This window comes from Heptranchias perlo, chromosome X (assembly GCF_035084215.1).
Source record: "Heptranchias perlo isolate sHepPer1 chromosome X, sHepPer1.hap1, whole genome shotgun sequence".
In the NCBI taxonomy this organism is placed as follows: Eukaryota; Metazoa; Chordata; class Chondrichthyes; order Hexanchiformes; family Hexanchidae; genus Heptranchias; species Heptranchias perlo.
The window spans coordinates 15785111-15801407 of NC_090370.1; the positions used below are offsets into that span (position 1 = coordinate 15785111).

Consider the following 16297-nt stretch of genomic DNA (forward strand, 5'->3'; position numbering starts at 1 on the left):
ATCAGTGACTGGGACACTGTACAAGAGTCCTGTCTAATCAGTGACTGGGACAGTGTACAAGAGTCCTGTCTCATCAGTGACTGGGACAGTGTACAAGAGTCCTGTCTCATCAGTGACTGGGACACTGTACAAGAGTCCTGTCTCATCAGTGACTGGGACAGTGTACAAGAGTCCTGTCCAATCAGTGACTGGGACAGTGTACAAGAGTCCTGTCTAATCAGTGACTGGGACAGTGCACAAGAGTCCTGTCTAATCAGTGACTGGGACAGTGCACAAGAGTCCTGTCTAATCAGTGACTGGGACAGTGCACAAGAGTCCTGTCTAATCAGTGACTGGGACACTGTCCAAGAGTCCTGTCTAATCAGTGACTGGGACAGTGTACAAGATTCCTGTCTAATCAGTGACTGGGACAGTGTACAAGAGTCCTGTCTCATCAGTGACTGGGACACTGTACAAGAGTCCTGTCTAATCAGTGACTGGGACAGTGCACAAGAGTCCTGTCTAATCAGTGACTGGGACAGTGTACAAGAGTCCTGTCCAATCAGTGACTGGGACAGTGTACAAGAGTCCTGTCTAATCAGTGACTGGGACAGTGTACAAGAGTCCTGTCTGATCAGTGACTGGGACACTGTACAAGAGTCCTGTCTAATCAGTGACTGGGACAGTGCACAAGAGTCCTGTCTAATCAGTGACTGGGACAGTGTACAAGAGTCCTGTCTAATCAGTGACTGGGACAGTGTACAAGAGTCCTGTCCAATCAGTGACTGGGACAGTGTACAAGAGTCCTGTCTAATCAGTGACTGGGACACTGTACAAGAGTCCTGTCTAATCAGTGACTGGGACAGTGTACAAGAGTCCTGTCTAATCTGTGACTGGGACAGTGTCCAAGAGTCCTGTCTAATCAGTGACTGGGACAGTGTACAAGAGTCCTGTCTAATCAGTGACTGGGACACTGTACAAGGGTCCTGTCTAATCAGTGACTGGGACAGTGTACAAGAGTCCTGTCTAATCAGTGACTGGGACACTGTACAAGAGTCCTGTCTAATCAGTGACTGGGACAGTGTACAAGAGTCCTGTCTAATCAGTGACTGGGACAGTGTAGAAGAATCTTTTAAAAGCCCGAATTGCAACAAGAGATTTGAGCAGGTCTGCAGTATCGCAGGAAGTGTCCCAGCTGTGACTCTTATTAAAAACAGAAATTCAGCCGCTGTTTTGCAGTTTCATTTTGAAGTCACAGACTGGGAGATGTGTTCTGGATTGGATGTCAATTTGTAAACTTAATCAAAATTGAATAATTGAGCTTTGTGAACCCCTGCACCCCCCCACCCCCCCACACCGCTACAGTTTATACAGAGACTTCGAAACATAATGCTGACATGAAGTGCTGAGTCTTATTGTTGCTCCTTTCACATTCAGTGGTGCTGGGACTATCCTGTGGGATATCAGTTTGGCAATAAGCAGTTTCTCTCCATCCTGACCCGTTGTTTTTCGTTCTGATTTTAACCCAATTTATTTCTCCAGTCCAGAGATTATCTGGGCCCGGGCACAAAGGCTCGTGACATGGACAAGTTTCCAGTCAGTGTCAGTTGTCCATAGCTGCTGGTTATAAAACCTTGGAAATGGCAGAATCGATCCCTGAAATGTTCTCATCACAATTGCTCGCTTCGGAAATCAAAAATGTTCTCCCAAAGTGAACATTGTTTGACGCTTCACTTGATAGTTTTGGGTACTGTACAAATTTATGAGTTACATCACAACACAGTGCACACAATCAACAATAACAGGACAGCATACAAGGTTGGGTTGTTAAATTCTACCATGTACATTTGAAAATAATTGCTGACTCTGGTCCTTCACTCGATCATTGCAGTACAGCAGAGCAGACATACAATCTAAAGTCATTTTGGGTGGCTGTTGGGTAATGCATTCAGTGTGAACACTGGCCCTCCAGCTTTGGTATCTGGGACTAAATCCAACTTGGACTTAAGAGGAAGTGCTAGTCTCTGGGACAATTCAAATAAAATAAACTTTGAGCAGTCCCGGTCTACTTCCAATTGAACAAACGTCCACAGCATCATGTACAATCAATAGGTCAATATAAATTCAAAATGACTAAAAGCATTAAACGAGAAAAACTTATTACCGCTTTTCGGTAGTGTGACCTCCTCTACGTTGGGGACAGGGGAGGGTTCATCCATGTCCTTAGTCAGGTCCTCTTGGTCCTCCTCGCGATGTCCTCGCTTTGACTTGGCATATGGTGTGGCAGGACTGCGTCTTAAAACAAGGTGCAATGCGGTCATCCGCTCAAGAGTACAACATTCTAACTCTTTCTTTATGTAGTCATATTCTATCACTGAGCAGCTACATTCATTGAACGTGGAAAATCATGTGGAAAATGCTCCAGATACCAATGCTGTCACTCCGTCAAGGTCCTTGTTATTTTATATTCAATCAATCTTGTGCTGTCATGATGCAAAAGAGGATTTCTGCTACCAGAGGGCCCCAGTCAAAATATGTAAATGCTGGAAACAGGTAAGGCAGCACTTAAATTTGTAACCAATGTCCAACAGTAGCTGAAACAAACCTGGCTCCAGGTTTGTGAATTGAAGAATTTTTTATCACTTTGCTGTGCTGCCAATAAGCTACAGCTGGGCTGCTGTGAAGCTATGCTTGAGGTTCACTTTGGTTTAATATGGGCTACAGGCACAAGAAGAGCTCAATGACTCTGATCCCTCCAACAGATCCTGTATAATTTTCAGTGTCACAGATTCTTGCCAATTTTAGTTCCCAAAGGATGTGACTACCTACAGTTAACAATGCTGAGATGAGAATTCCAGTTATGTCACAGCCAGAAATATGGAGATGAGAAAGACCCACAGTTCACAGACTACACTTGTTCTTCAACCATATTATTCAGTTTCTTCTGGAAGTTGAAGCAACCCCCACAAAGACAGATGACCTATTATGTCTCCTTTATATTCTTCAAATGATCTGCGTCCTCCACACACATTTGATGCTAATTTGGTTAGTGCTGAGGAAATCGTGCTACACATGCACATAAAATGTTGGCGTGACATTGCAGATAGTGCGTGGCCCATTTGGTCTCCTGCGCTGATTTTGTATAAAGCTCCAGGACTTGCGTCATTATGTTTTGATCCAAGCTAAATAGAAGCTGACTAACTGCCAAACCCCAACCCAAAAACCTATATTCCTGAATGATTGACTGAGTGGGATCATGGCACGTGGAGGATGCAAATCATTCATAGAATGAAGAAGCATCCACAAAGTAGGCAATCTATTTTTTTTCCCATTAACTATCCTCTACACGCTGCAGGAATATCCCAAACTGCCACTAATTTAGAAGCCAAAACTCTGGCTGCCAAAGACATTATCCTGTACAGCAAACCTAGATAGTAATGTTCAGTAAATGTGTGATACTCCAAGTGGCAGCCTTGTAAATACAATCAGTCTGATTGAGGAATGGCCAGAAAGTAGCTGTGGATTGGCGGGATTAACCTTTACCCTGTCCAGCAACCACTGTAAGAGGCCAAAAGAAGATGACAGAGGGATTTTGTGCTGAGAAAAGATAAGAGAGTGAATTTGGCCTGAGTTGAGCATGAGAAGGCAAATAGGGCAATGGGGGAAGATTTGAACAAATAAGGCAGGGGTAGAGGTCGAGATAGAATGAACAGAAAATAAATTAATGACAACAATAGCAGAAAAATCAAGTAAGGAAAAGAATGTTTGAGAGACAGGTTTAAATTGCCATACGAACAAGGGACATCAGGAATGAAGTAGTGGAGCTTGCGGGATCCCTAACTAGTGAGAATACTGATATTATTGCCAGCTAAGAAAAATGGCTACCAGCAGAGGATGGCCCAAGAGCTGGAGTTGAGAGAGTATGAAATGTATCACAAGGTCACATCTACAAAGAGAGTTTGGGGGAGTTGCTCGATTGATAAAGAATATTACAGCAACTATGTGAAGGGAGGGGAGAGAAGCATATGGGATAAGGAATGATATAGCAACTATAGAAAGGGAGGGAATAACAGTAGATGAAATAAGGAATGATATAGCAGTTATAAATCGCAGCAGATGGGGATACGTTGGAAAAATGGACAAGACTAAAAATGGTAAGGGTAGATAATTATTAATTGGTAAGTGCTATGGACCACAAATAAAGTGAGCAGGTTGGCAATGGGCTGCTTGGACTGATGAGAAGGATAATGGGACATCGTAATGTACTAATCAGAGGTGATTCCAACATGTGACAAGTTGAATGGACAGATCAGGGAGAACCTGAAGGAAGGGGTGAGAATACAGACAAACACACTGTGTCAGTTACACGACATGTGAGGCTGCTTACTGGAACAGAGACTGTGTTGGATTTGATGTTCAGCAATCCTCCAGAGCTGGTTAGTAACCTGTAGGTTGGTGAGCACCTGGAAGCCAGTGACACAGTATTGCTAAATTTAATATCGTCAAATCCAAGCACAAAAATAACAATGTGCTGGTGGAGGACTTTTGGAACTTTGAGAAGAGTCTTAGGGAATATTAATTGGGAAACTAGACTTAGAAATAGAACAGGAGGAAAATGGATGTACTTAAGAGATGCATTTATTGTACGGGACAAGGGAAAGAAGGTATATTCATTTAAAAAAAGACAGCAAGACCTAGAGCACAGGGCTTTGGCAAAGAGGTTAGAAGAAACTTAAAAAAGAACACAAATACTTTAAAAGATGCAATGATGCAAGGGAAGACTAACATTCACACAAAAGGCAGCTAAGGAGCTAAAGAAAGTATTGGAAAACATAGAAAATCACAGAACCAGCAAGAGGCGTCACAAAAAGTTTTATATCTATGTTAAAAGTAGAAGGAAGGTCAGAGGGCAGGCAGATCCATTAAAAGATAGATTGGATCAAATTATTACAGGTGATCAGGCTAGGACAGATATATTGAATGAATTCTTCTAAATCATTTTAACAATGGAGCACTGTAAACAAATTACAGTCATGGTAAATGGGGCAAAAGGATCCATTGTGATATGGAAATTGGTAAAGAATGTGCTATGCCAAGTTGTAAAATTTCTGCAGTACCTTTTTCATGACTTTAAGATGCATGTATTTTAAAATTTGTGAGGAAAATGACAATACATAAATACTGTCTGGGGATATCTACATTTCTGTGGACATTGTCTGGTTGAGCTGTTTTCTCAGAATGATTCATCATCTATAATCACTTTAATTGCATCAGAAACTCCTTCATTTATTTGAAATGTTAAATGCATACAAACGTGCAGATTCCTATTGGACACTTAAGATTGTTCTTGGAGCCAAGCTATCTATTTGACAGCGGGCAGGCTATTTGATAAGCAAGTCTGATGTCAAAAGCAGATGAAACTCACCAAATAACAGCTCACACTGCATCTACTTAAATGGTAAATCAATTAATAACCAGGGTGCCTGCCTTTAGGAAAGGACTTCTTCGACTTAGGGAAAAATCTGCCTTTCAGAGGCCCAGAGCAACTGCATAATAGATGAGAGTTATTTCCTGTATTTACAGTCGCTATTTGCCTGCCTGTTTCCATGCTACAAAATGGAGGCGGGCTCGGTGCAGTCAAGCATCTACATTACGTTCACTCAATTAAAAGATTTTGAAGGAAACTGATAATATTGGACTCCTTTATTTTGATTTGAAGCAGTTTACATATTGGCTAAATCAAATAATGTACTGCTGGACACTTGCTGTATTCCTTTGTTTCTGCGTAATTATATTCCTTGCAAATAAATCTGACATTAGTTTTAGCCAGAACAGTCTGACCGTGTGTTGTTTTGGATGCTGGGAAACCATGTGAGTCTACAGTGCTCAACAGAAATCTACTGGTAAACCCAAGGGTAACTAGCAGAGTGAACAAGGGTAATCCAGCAGATGCAGTTTATTTGGATTTTCAAAGGCATTCAACAAAGCCCTTCCTGCACAGCAGTATGGAATATTAAGGTTTAATGGAGATGATAAATTTTCCAGATTGAATCGGAATTGGCTCAACAAGAATCTAGTGGTGAAGGAAACATTATCTAGCAGGGAAAAAGTAAACACTGGATTGAGGATATATTAACAGTACAGGGGGATTGAGGGTACAGAGATATTAACAGTACAGGGGGATTGAGGATACAGAGATATTAACAGTACAGGGGGATTGAGGGTACAGAGATATTAACAGTACAGGGGGATTGAGGATACAGAGATATTAACAGTACAGGGGGATTGAGGGTACAGAGATATTAACAGTACAGGGGGATTGAGGATACAGAGATATTAACAGTACAGGGGGATTGAGGGTACAGAGATATTAACAGTACAGGGGGATTGAGGGTACAGGGGGATTGAGGGTACAGAAAACCCCAAATCTTGAAAATGTCTTCATCCAGCTCTGGTTGCAATCTTATACTCATGGGGTGAATTGAGAGAGGACTAACCACTTTTACTGCTGTCCTGTCTACCTCGGGATAAACGTTGACTCGGGATTTGGACCCTCAATCCAGTGTACACTTTTTCCCAGCTAGATAATGTGAGACTATCACCTTGTCGCTCACACTATCAACATGCCAACTGGACAGTAGTCTGCCACTTGTAAGTTCAATCCTACCATTTATCCAGGGCCCTCTGTACTTAGTTTGTATCAGGAGACTTTGCTTCCGTCCCCACTCCCAAATCATTTACATATATTGTAAATAACCGTCGCTTCAGCACTAATCCCTGAGTAGCTTTGCTCATCACCTTCCTCCATTCTCAAGAAGCTCCGTCTTTTGCTTTGTCTGATTTAACTAATTTCTGATCCACTCCAGAAGCCCCTGCCCATCCTGTTCCTATATGGCACTATGTTAAAAGTTTTGCTAAAATGTAAATATTTAACATCCACTGGGTTTCCCTTATCCACTTCACCTCTTCAAATGAAATCCATTAGATTTGTCAGACATAATCCCTCTCCCATAAAGCCATCCGGGCGCCCTATTTCATTGTCGCGTCCATCAGGATGTCCAGTAATGTTTTAACTACTACACGTCAGGCCCACTGGCATATACTTCCCATGTTATCTTTTTTATGCCCCATTGTAATATATTGGTGTTACAGCTACCCTTCTGCAATCCTTGGGTACTGTTGTTGTTTCCAATGAATCCTTAACCGTTTCCGTAAGTACCCTTGCATGCAGTCCATCTAGGTTGGGTGCCTTGTCCTCTTTTAGTGTTTTCAGCCTATCCATTAAGTCTTTATTTGTAATTTCTAACATTCCCCATCCTCATTTCTCCCTTGAAAATCCATCTCTGTATTGGGAAGATAATCCATGGTTTCCTTGATGAACATGGAGGAAAATAAATCATTAAGAGTATCAGCCATCCTTTGGTCACTCATTCTCATGCCACCCTTGGAATCTACCTACATAATCAGAAGTGTTGCCTCTGGCATGCATCCTTATAAATTGAAAGCATCACACATGCAAAGTGTATGTCACATTAGCACCTGACTAGTTCAAATATCATGTATTATAAAAATAGATAAAATGGCAACAGTATTGGAAATAAACCTATCAATGAGCACGTTGTAAGCAGGTATGAAAACAACAAATCCAGAACCAGCAGTCAACAGCTACCAGAAACACAACTAGCAAGGAGAAGGGGAACAAATGAAAACTAAGAGTTTTAAAAACTGTGTTTGGTTGCCATCTTGCTTCCCAATAACCCAAGGATCACAATATAAATATAAGGTTTGGAATATAACAAACACTCAAAAATTTAAACTCAAAAAAAAAATCTTTAAACTTACCCCTAAAAGTGCCCATGTCCTCTTGGAAAACTGTCCAATAAGTTTTGCCTCCATAAGCCTATCCCCTCTCAGGAGCCTGAGGTTTGAGCTTTGCACCTTTCCTGGCATTTGTATTTTTTGTTCAGCTCACCTTCCCTTCCAATGATATTTGGGGCTCCATGTATGTGTGGCAATTATATTTTTCCATTGTTTAATGTTTAGATATTTTGTAATGTATTAGAAATGGTCAGAGCAGTTGCAGGAGCATTTCTTTTATTTATGCGCATCTGAAATAAACAACTCAAAAGCAACTGGCAGAAAGAGGTTAATGTAAGAGCAGCGAAATCTGCAACTACTGTACCATTATTCAGGTTTGCAGCAAGGATAAAAGTCCTGAATTTAAACGTTTATTTTGGCAGAACCTTTTAGTTACACTGACTACTGCTGCAGATAGTCTCAGAAAAGAAGAAAAAAATCTAAATTAATCTTCTCAAACTTTATATTGCTTGATCTTCACTATAAAAACTCAGACCCTAAACAGAGTCTGTCCATCTGAAATTATTGGTAAGGAGAGGCTCTAGAGTTTTTATATTATCTGTGACTTTTGGTTTTCTGAGAAAGTGACTATTTTCTGAAAGTGAGTTTGCTCATCTGATATTGTAGCTGTCAGTGTTGGCCTGGCCTGCATGGAATTATCTGTATAGTTGAATAAAGCAACTGTTTTAAACACAGAGAGGAAGGGGGACAGAGAGAGCATGGGAGAGGGAGAGTGCAAGCAAGCACACACAAGCAAGAGAGGAAAGAAAAATTTGTCTGCTAAAAAAAAGAACAAAGCTGCTGGCCACAGTATAGAATATGTGTGTGGAAGGCCAAGTGCTCAGCTTCATAGTAGGTGAATGGAAGTGCTGTCTTCGCCCTATGACAAATGCATAATATTTCAGGCTTCTGCAGACGTGGGAACTACATTTTTGGGAACTACACAATATCTGAGTGGAAGCCTGTTGTCTCTTGTTGGGGTGGAAGAGTTTCCAACTCTTAGCAACTTGTCAATCTTGAAAGACACACTGTCAACAATAGGACCCTGTAAATGCTGACTGGATTACCATGCAAAACCTCATGGGTGTGCTCCTGAAATGAAGCCACCCATTCTACAAGCCAAAATACTAAAAGCCACACATTGCGCCCGAGTCCAAGACTTGAACTGTTGTTTGCTGCTGCAGCATGGCGGCCTGTATTTGATGTTCAGAGATGGGGCAGTGATAAAACTGAGAAAGGGACAGTGGTTCGATTTAGCAACTGCCTATAATTGCATGGTCCACTGTTACACCAATCCTGCTCAGTGGGATTTGCGCACATCATTCACACCTGGTTAGAACGCGAGACCTTAAATGAATTATTGCAATTTTCATAGTACTTAAAGCCTTTGGCAGAGGTTGGTGTTGACCTCCTGTTGCAACTGTGAAGGCATGTTGTTTGTTTTGATGCAGCCAATATATTGCACGCGTCAGTGTCGGCAGCTGTACCAAGCAACTAACAGCCCCGGTAGGGGGATTACTGAGTGTTAAAATTCCAATTATGTCTCTCAGTTTCCTTGTTGTTTTTTCTGCTTTACGACTGTCTTATGACCACCTTGAGCGCATGTGATTGGTCGATGATTGCTGCCATACGACCTGGAAATAGCACTGCCGAGAGTGGATCCTGTGAACAGCTTAGCAGCATTGATTTGATTTATTTTCCCTTCTGTTTTATTCATATGTATGTCCTAATAAGGGCAGCTGATACATGCTCTAGAGGTTCGCAGACCGGTGCTGACAACCTAATTCTTGGAATAAACCTGAAAAAGAAGAAAAATGTGGACTGGCCGCTTTGGAAATAGAATGAAACACGTAAACTGAGAAAATGAACCTAACCTACTCCTGTAGAGAGACTGAAACCTTGTTCTAATCTAACAGCAATCCAAGCTGGGGAAAAGCAAACTGACATAATGGCACAGACCCAGGGGCTTTATAGGATGTAGGAGCAGGAGCCCAGGTTACCACTGATCCACAAAATCTAAGCAAGAACCAAATCAGGCTCCAGTTTACTCCTGTGGTGTGTGAAGGATGCACAATGAAGATTGGGGAGTGCATGCACACTGCAGCCTTTCCTAAGTCTTCTTTTCCCCAGTTTGAATAGTTGGAGATTTAGATGTCACTGAATGGTGACGACAGCAGGTCAGGGAGCTGTTTCTTCTGTGCTAAAGTTCCCACAATCCATTATTTTTCCCACTTGCCTCCATCCACCAAAAAAACCTACTTGCATTTTGTAAAAGTCAAAGGTGTAAGAGGTAATGAATTTAAGATAATGTTCTGGTAGCTCTCCTGTGGCATTGCTTACAGATAGTCTGGGACCTGGACTCAGCTCTGATGTTTAACACAGTCTTGCTGCAGCCTACACACAACAGCAGTTCACTCATCTCTGTAATACATAAAATTCACTGAAGCAATATAACATAAGGTAAAATTATTACATACCTTACTGATACTGAAAGTTATTGGCCTCAGATAGAATGTCTCTAATACTATTTCCATACCACTTTATAAAACTTGCTTAAGATGCCAGTCATTTGTTGTTCTTCCCTCCCCAATATCTTTTATTTCCAGTTATTTACAGTGTAAAACTTTTCCCATTTTTTCCCCAGTAATTTACACAATTCCTCCCTCCCCCCCCACCGCCCCCCCACTATTTCCTTCAGTGGATTTGTAGTTCCTGACATTATTGTTTGGTGTAACACTGCCCAGGAAGTTTTTGCTCACATTGAGTCTCCAGTGACCAGCACCTGAACAGGTGGTCATTTGCCATTGTGCTAGCCTGGCTGGCAGTGGCCACAATGTCCAAGGTCAGCATCAAAAAGTCACATGGATATCTCTGTCTGACCCTGCTAATATCAGTCATCCTCAGTGACCAAAAAAACCTTCATCCAAACAATGTTTGCTCAGAATTTTTACATAACTAGTCGATCTGCCATGGTGTTATGACCACGTGTAGTCTTAAGGGGAAACGGGGTTAGACTGGGGAGATAATTGGACTAGGGTTTGCTGACTTACTTCAGTCCCCATTTTAAAGTAATTCATTCTGTCTTTATTTTTATATTTCCATTATAAATTCCTATGTTGACACTGATAATAGAAAGTGCCTGTGCAAACTTGTCACTCTAATTACATCATCCTGTCAGTAGAGGTGCTTCAGGGCCAGCACTGGTGGGAGGTGCAATGACAATGTGACAAGTTTACATAGACAGTTTCTATTATCAATGCAGACATAGGAATGGGAAAAAGTCGAAAGGTACGATGTGCAAATGCAAGATTTTTAATATATTATACATGAATATATAGATGGTTTAAACTGTATACAACACAAATAAAGTAAATATTTTTCTCCCTGCCAAACAGTTGTTGTTTGTAAATGTTCTGCCTGGTTAGAAAATTTTGGGCACGAGTTCCACAGGAGAAGCGTGAAAACTTCAGTTCCCATGATGCAGCATCAGCTGGAAATTCCCAGCACTCAAGCCCCACCTGCAGACAGAAGGGCAGGCAATCTGGGGAAGTTCTTGCAGCATTCCTAATACTAAATAATCAGTTTTATGGTTATGTAGAATCATAGAATCTTCCAGCACAGAAGAAGGCCATTTGGACCATCGTGCCTGTGCCGGCTCTTTGAAAGAGATATCCAATTAGTCCCACTCCCCCTGCTCTTTCCCCATAGCCCTGGAAAATTTTCCTCTTCAAGTATTTATTCAATTCCCTTTTGAAAGTTATTATTGAATCTGCTTCCACCGCCCTCTCAGGCAGCGCATTCCAGATCATAACAACTCGCTGCATTGAAAAGTTCTCATCTCCCCCCTGGCTCTTTTATCGATCACCTAAAATTTGTGTCCTCTGGTTACCGACCCTCCTGCCAGTGAAAACAGTTTCTCCCCATCTACTCTATCAAAACCCTTCATGATTTTTAACACATCTGGTAATTCTTTTCAGAATTGTGTAATCTTAGACATTTGATTTCTAGCCATATGCATTGGCCAAAGTGAAGGAAGGTGGCAGCTAAACAGTGTGACAAAATTTATGGAATTTCATTGGTCAGTTTTGTTCTACTTGGTGGTTAGTAAATGATAACATTAGGAAAAAAATACAAATTTGATTGCTCGATTTTCTACTGGCTGCTCATTCCTCAGTGGCGCTTTTTACTACTTTTTGATTTGTTCAATCGGATATTTGACTGTCAATTTAACAGATTATTTCCACCAATCACAACTTTTTTGGATCAGCATGTAATGCTTTGAGGTGGAAATGCTAATGCCACATTTTCAGGTTTCACACCTTTGAAATGCGTGATATGACACACATTCCTGATGCTAGACTTTTAATTATATATAGGGTAGAAGGTAATTTTAGATTGTTACATGGTGTATTATGATGAAATAGGAAGGACCTTTAAAAGGGTATTAAACTAATACATTAAGATCCATCAAGTTGTAAAAGTTACTTAAAAGTTGTGTTAAGCTGACAAGAAATGAACAGGATAAAAGATCTTTGTGTACTGAAATGTTTACAGTTACCAGAGTTGAGGGATTCAGACTAGGCACTGTTGGTACAGGTATCTGCTAATCAAGAGCTGAAGGACCAGACAGTGGGGTCAGGTACTCAGGGGGCTTGATAATTTCTTAAAGATTCATTGATAAGTGGCTAGCACGTGATCTAGTAGGAGAGACAACTAACGATAAAGGGACCAACTAGAGGAAGCGCGGAACAAGTGGGTGAGGGAAGAGAGAACAGAGAGAAGGAAAAGGAACATTGGATTACTGTAAGGAAGAGCCATATGAAAGACAAGGGGCTCAATTTTAAAACTGAGCCGGGAAGGGGGCGGGGGGGGGGGGTCAATTTGAGGTCGGGAAACCCATTAGTAAGGGTTTCCCGGACGTCCTTACGATTTTGTTCAGGTAAGTCAGTAGGCAAGTCTTTATTTGTATGGTTGGGAGGAGGGGCATGGGTTGGCACAGGTGGGCATAGGTTGGCACAGGGTGTCGAGATCGGGGGTCATTGTGGGGGTCCGCGATCATTGAAGGGGAGGATCGGGGGTCTGGGGTGGGAGGATCGGGGTCAGGGGGGTTTGAGGATCGGTGGTCGGAAGATCGGAGTGGGGGAGAGGGCTGGGGGTGGGAGGGTCGGGGGGGTCGGAGGATTGGGGATCAGAGGATCGGGGGTGGGAGGATCGGAGTGGGGGGGGGAGAATTGGGGTCGGGATCGGAGGTCTGTGATCGGGGGTCGGGTGTCCGTGATCGTTGGGGGGGGGGGGGGGGGGGGGTTGGTCGGTGCAGATAGGCTTATTGGGCCTGGGGGAAGCACTCCTGCTCCTCCAGGCCCAGAAGCTGTGCCTTTCTAGGCATCTACCTGTTAGTCTCGGGCCTTCTCGGCTCCTTTCACGAGGCGTAAAACAGAAGGCCCGGGAATCCCGGCCCCCCCACCGGGGTTGAAATCCAGAAGTCCAAAAAAATGGAGGCCTGAAGCTTCCTTGAAAGGTTTTAAGGCCTGACCCACCTCTTGGGAGCAGGTTGGTCGCCCGCCCCTCTTCCTGCCTTGTTGAAAACCGGAAATGGGCGGGTATGAAATGGTGGCAATTTTAAATGCCCCCCCGCTCCCAACCCACCCGTTTTTCACTTTGAAAATTGAGCCCAAGAGAAGTGTAGAAATGGCACTGGTGAAACAAGTAGAGGAAGTCACAAGGGATGTTAGATGTAAAGGGGTCATGGAAGGTAAATGGAAATTATTGGACTCGATAGGTGAAGAGGGAAGAGGAAAGGAATGTACAGTGCTCAGCAGGCAGTCACATCAGGACCAGACACATTGGGACAAGGTGCAGGGGAGAAAAAGTATGATGGGGAAGGGGGGGCAGGAAGCAGCAAAACATTCAAGGGAGACAACGAATGGGTTAAATAGATAAAGATGGAAAGAGAGGTAAGGATAGCAGGATTGGGATGTGAAATTGCACTAGAAAGAGATTCCAAGCTGTAGCCCATGTATAAAAGGTTGATGAGGCTGCTGAACACAGTATGCCTATTACAGTGGATGACCAGGTCAGAGTGTCAGACCACGGCTGCTGGGAGGGTAAGCAGAAGTAATCAGTGGTAATCAGTGCTAGTTGTTCATTTAGGGGTAAATTATACACACAGAATGCATATGAAGGCCCTTAAGTCCATACATGAGACTAGGTAGCAAACTGAACAGAGGGAATGTGAGATAATGTTCTGAGAGATACTTCCAGTTCAAAGCAAAGAAGCGGGTAAGAATAACAGGAAAATTGAGGAGGTTAATGTGGCTAGCTTAATGGAGCTAGATGGGAAGAGGAGGGAAGTGAAAGAGTGGGGGAGGGGAAAGAGAAAGAGTGGGGGAGGGGAAAGAGAAAGGGGGGGAGGGGAAAGAGAAAGGGGGGGATGGGAAAGAGAAAGGGGGGGAGGGGAAAGAGAAAGGGGGGGAGGGGAAAGAGAAAGGGGGGGAGGGGAAAGAGAAAGGGGGGGGGGGAAAGAGAAAGGGGGGGAGGGGAAAGAGAAAGGGGGGGAGGGGAAAGAGAAAGGGGGGGAGGGGAAAGAGAAAGGGGGAGAGGGGAAAGAGAAAGGGGGGGAGGGGAAAGAGAAAGGGGGGGAGGGGAAAGAGAAAGGGGGGGAGGGGAAAGAGAAAGGGGGGGAGGGGAAAGAGAAAGGGGGGGAGGGGAAAGAGAAAGGGGGGGAGGGGAAAGAGAAAGGGGGGGGAGGGGAAAGAGAAAGGGGGGGAGGGGAAAGAGAAAGGGGGGGAGGGGAAAGAGAAAGGGGGGGAGGGGAAAGAGAAAGGGGGGGAGGGGAAAGAGAAAGGGGGGAGGGGAAAGAGAAAGGGGGGGAGGGGAAAGAGAAAGGGGGGGAGGGGAAAGAGAAAGGGGGGGAGGGGAAAGAGAAAGGGGGGGGGAGGGGAAAGAGAAAGGGGGGAGGGGAAAGAGAAAGGGGGGAGGGGAAAGAGAAAGGGGGGGAGGGGAAAGAGAAAGGGGGGGAGGGGAAAGAGAAAGGGGGGGAGGGGAAAGAGAAAGGGGGGGAGGGGAAAGAGAAAGGGGGGGAGGGGAAAGAGAAAGGGGGGGAGGGGAAAGAGAAAGGGGGGGAGGGGAAAGAGAAAGGGGGGGAGGGGAAAGAGAAAGGGGGGGAGGGGAAAGAGAAAGGGGGGGAGGGGAAAGAGAAAGGGGGGGAGGGGAAAGAGAAAGGGGGGGAGGGGAAAGAGAAAGGGGGGAGGGGAAAGAGAAAGGGGGGGAGGGGAAAGAGAAAGGGGGGGAGGGGAAAGAGAAAGGGGGGAGGGGAAAGAGAAAGGGGGGAGGGGAAAGAGAAAGGGGGGAGGGGAAAGAGAAAGGGGGGAGGGGAAAGAGAAAGGGGGGGGAGGGGAAAGAGAAAGGGGAGGGGAAAGAGAAAGGGGGGAGGGGAAAGAGAAAGGGGGGAGGGGAAAGAGAAAGGGGGGAGGGGAAAGAGAAAGGGGGGGGAGGGGAAAGAGAAAGGGGGGGGGAGGGGAAAGAGAAAGGGGGGGAGGGGAAAGAGAAAGGGGGGGGAGGGGAAAGAGAAAGGGGGGGGAGGGGAAAGAGAAAGGGGGGGGAGGGGAAAGAGAAAGGGGGGGGAGGGGAAAGAGAAAGGGGGGGGAGGGGAAAGAGAAAGGGGAGGGGAAAGAGAAAGGGGGAGGGGAAAGAGAAAGGGGGGAGGGGAAAGAGAAAGGGGGGGGGAGGGGAAAGAGAAAGGGGGGAGGGGAAAGAGAAAGGGGGGGAGGGGAAAGAGAAAGGGGGGAGGGGAAAGAGAAAGGGGGGAGGGGAAAGAGAAAGGGGGGGAGGGGAAAGAGAAAGGGGGGGAGGGGAAAGAGAAAGGGGGGGAGGGGAAAGAGAAAGGGGGGAGGGGAAAGAGAAAGGGGGAGAGGGGAAAGAGAAAGGGGGGGAGGGGAAAGAGAAAGGGGGGAGGGGAAAGAGAAAGGGGGGAGGGGAAAGAGAAAGGGGGGAGGGGAAAGAGAAAGGGGGGAGGGGAAAGAGAGGAAAAAAGGCGAGGGGGACGGAAGGGAGAAAGAGAAGGCAAAGGTGAGGGTGAGAGAGAGAGGGAGGGAGCAAGAGAAGGGGGAAAGGAGAGAAAAAGAGGAAGAGACAAAGGGAATAAAGGGAGAAAGGGTGTGAAGGGAGAGCATGATAGAGGGTGAAACACTCCCATTTGGGTTTTCGCTACAAGCTGAAAACCTCAGATTCACCCCAAGTAACACCACAGTAGATGCGTTTGCACATATTAAAAATCTTGCATATTGGATGCCTCCTCTAATATTTTTTCCATCACACTTTATTGTTTTACAACTATTTCTTCTACTTACCTCTGATTGGCTCATTTCTCTCACCGAATGTATTCATTATAAATTTATGTTGAATAATTTATAATTTATTATCCAAACTTCTTCCAGTTGATTGGGTGACATTTATTCCACCT

At 44.3% G+C, this 16297-nt stretch overlaps 1 protein-coding gene across 5 annotated transcripts in view; it reads right to left on the reverse strand.

Moving 5' to 3' along the window:
- smarcc2 (SWI/SNF related, matrix associated, actin dependent regulator of chromatin, subfamily c, member 2) overlaps positions 1-16297 on the reverse strand; it is a 341362-nt gene that overhangs the window by 183940 nt on the left and 141125 nt on the right. For 4 of the 5 annotated variants that reach the window (XM_067976774.1, XM_067976773.1, XM_067976776.1 and 1 more), the window contains exon 11: positions 2144-2274. In XM_067976774.1, the coding sequence (XP_067832875.1) occupies positions 2144-2274 (131 nt within the window). The remainder of the gene's footprint in view (positions 1-2143; positions 2275-16297) is intronic. The other variant, XM_067976775.1, reaches the window with a different exon arrangement.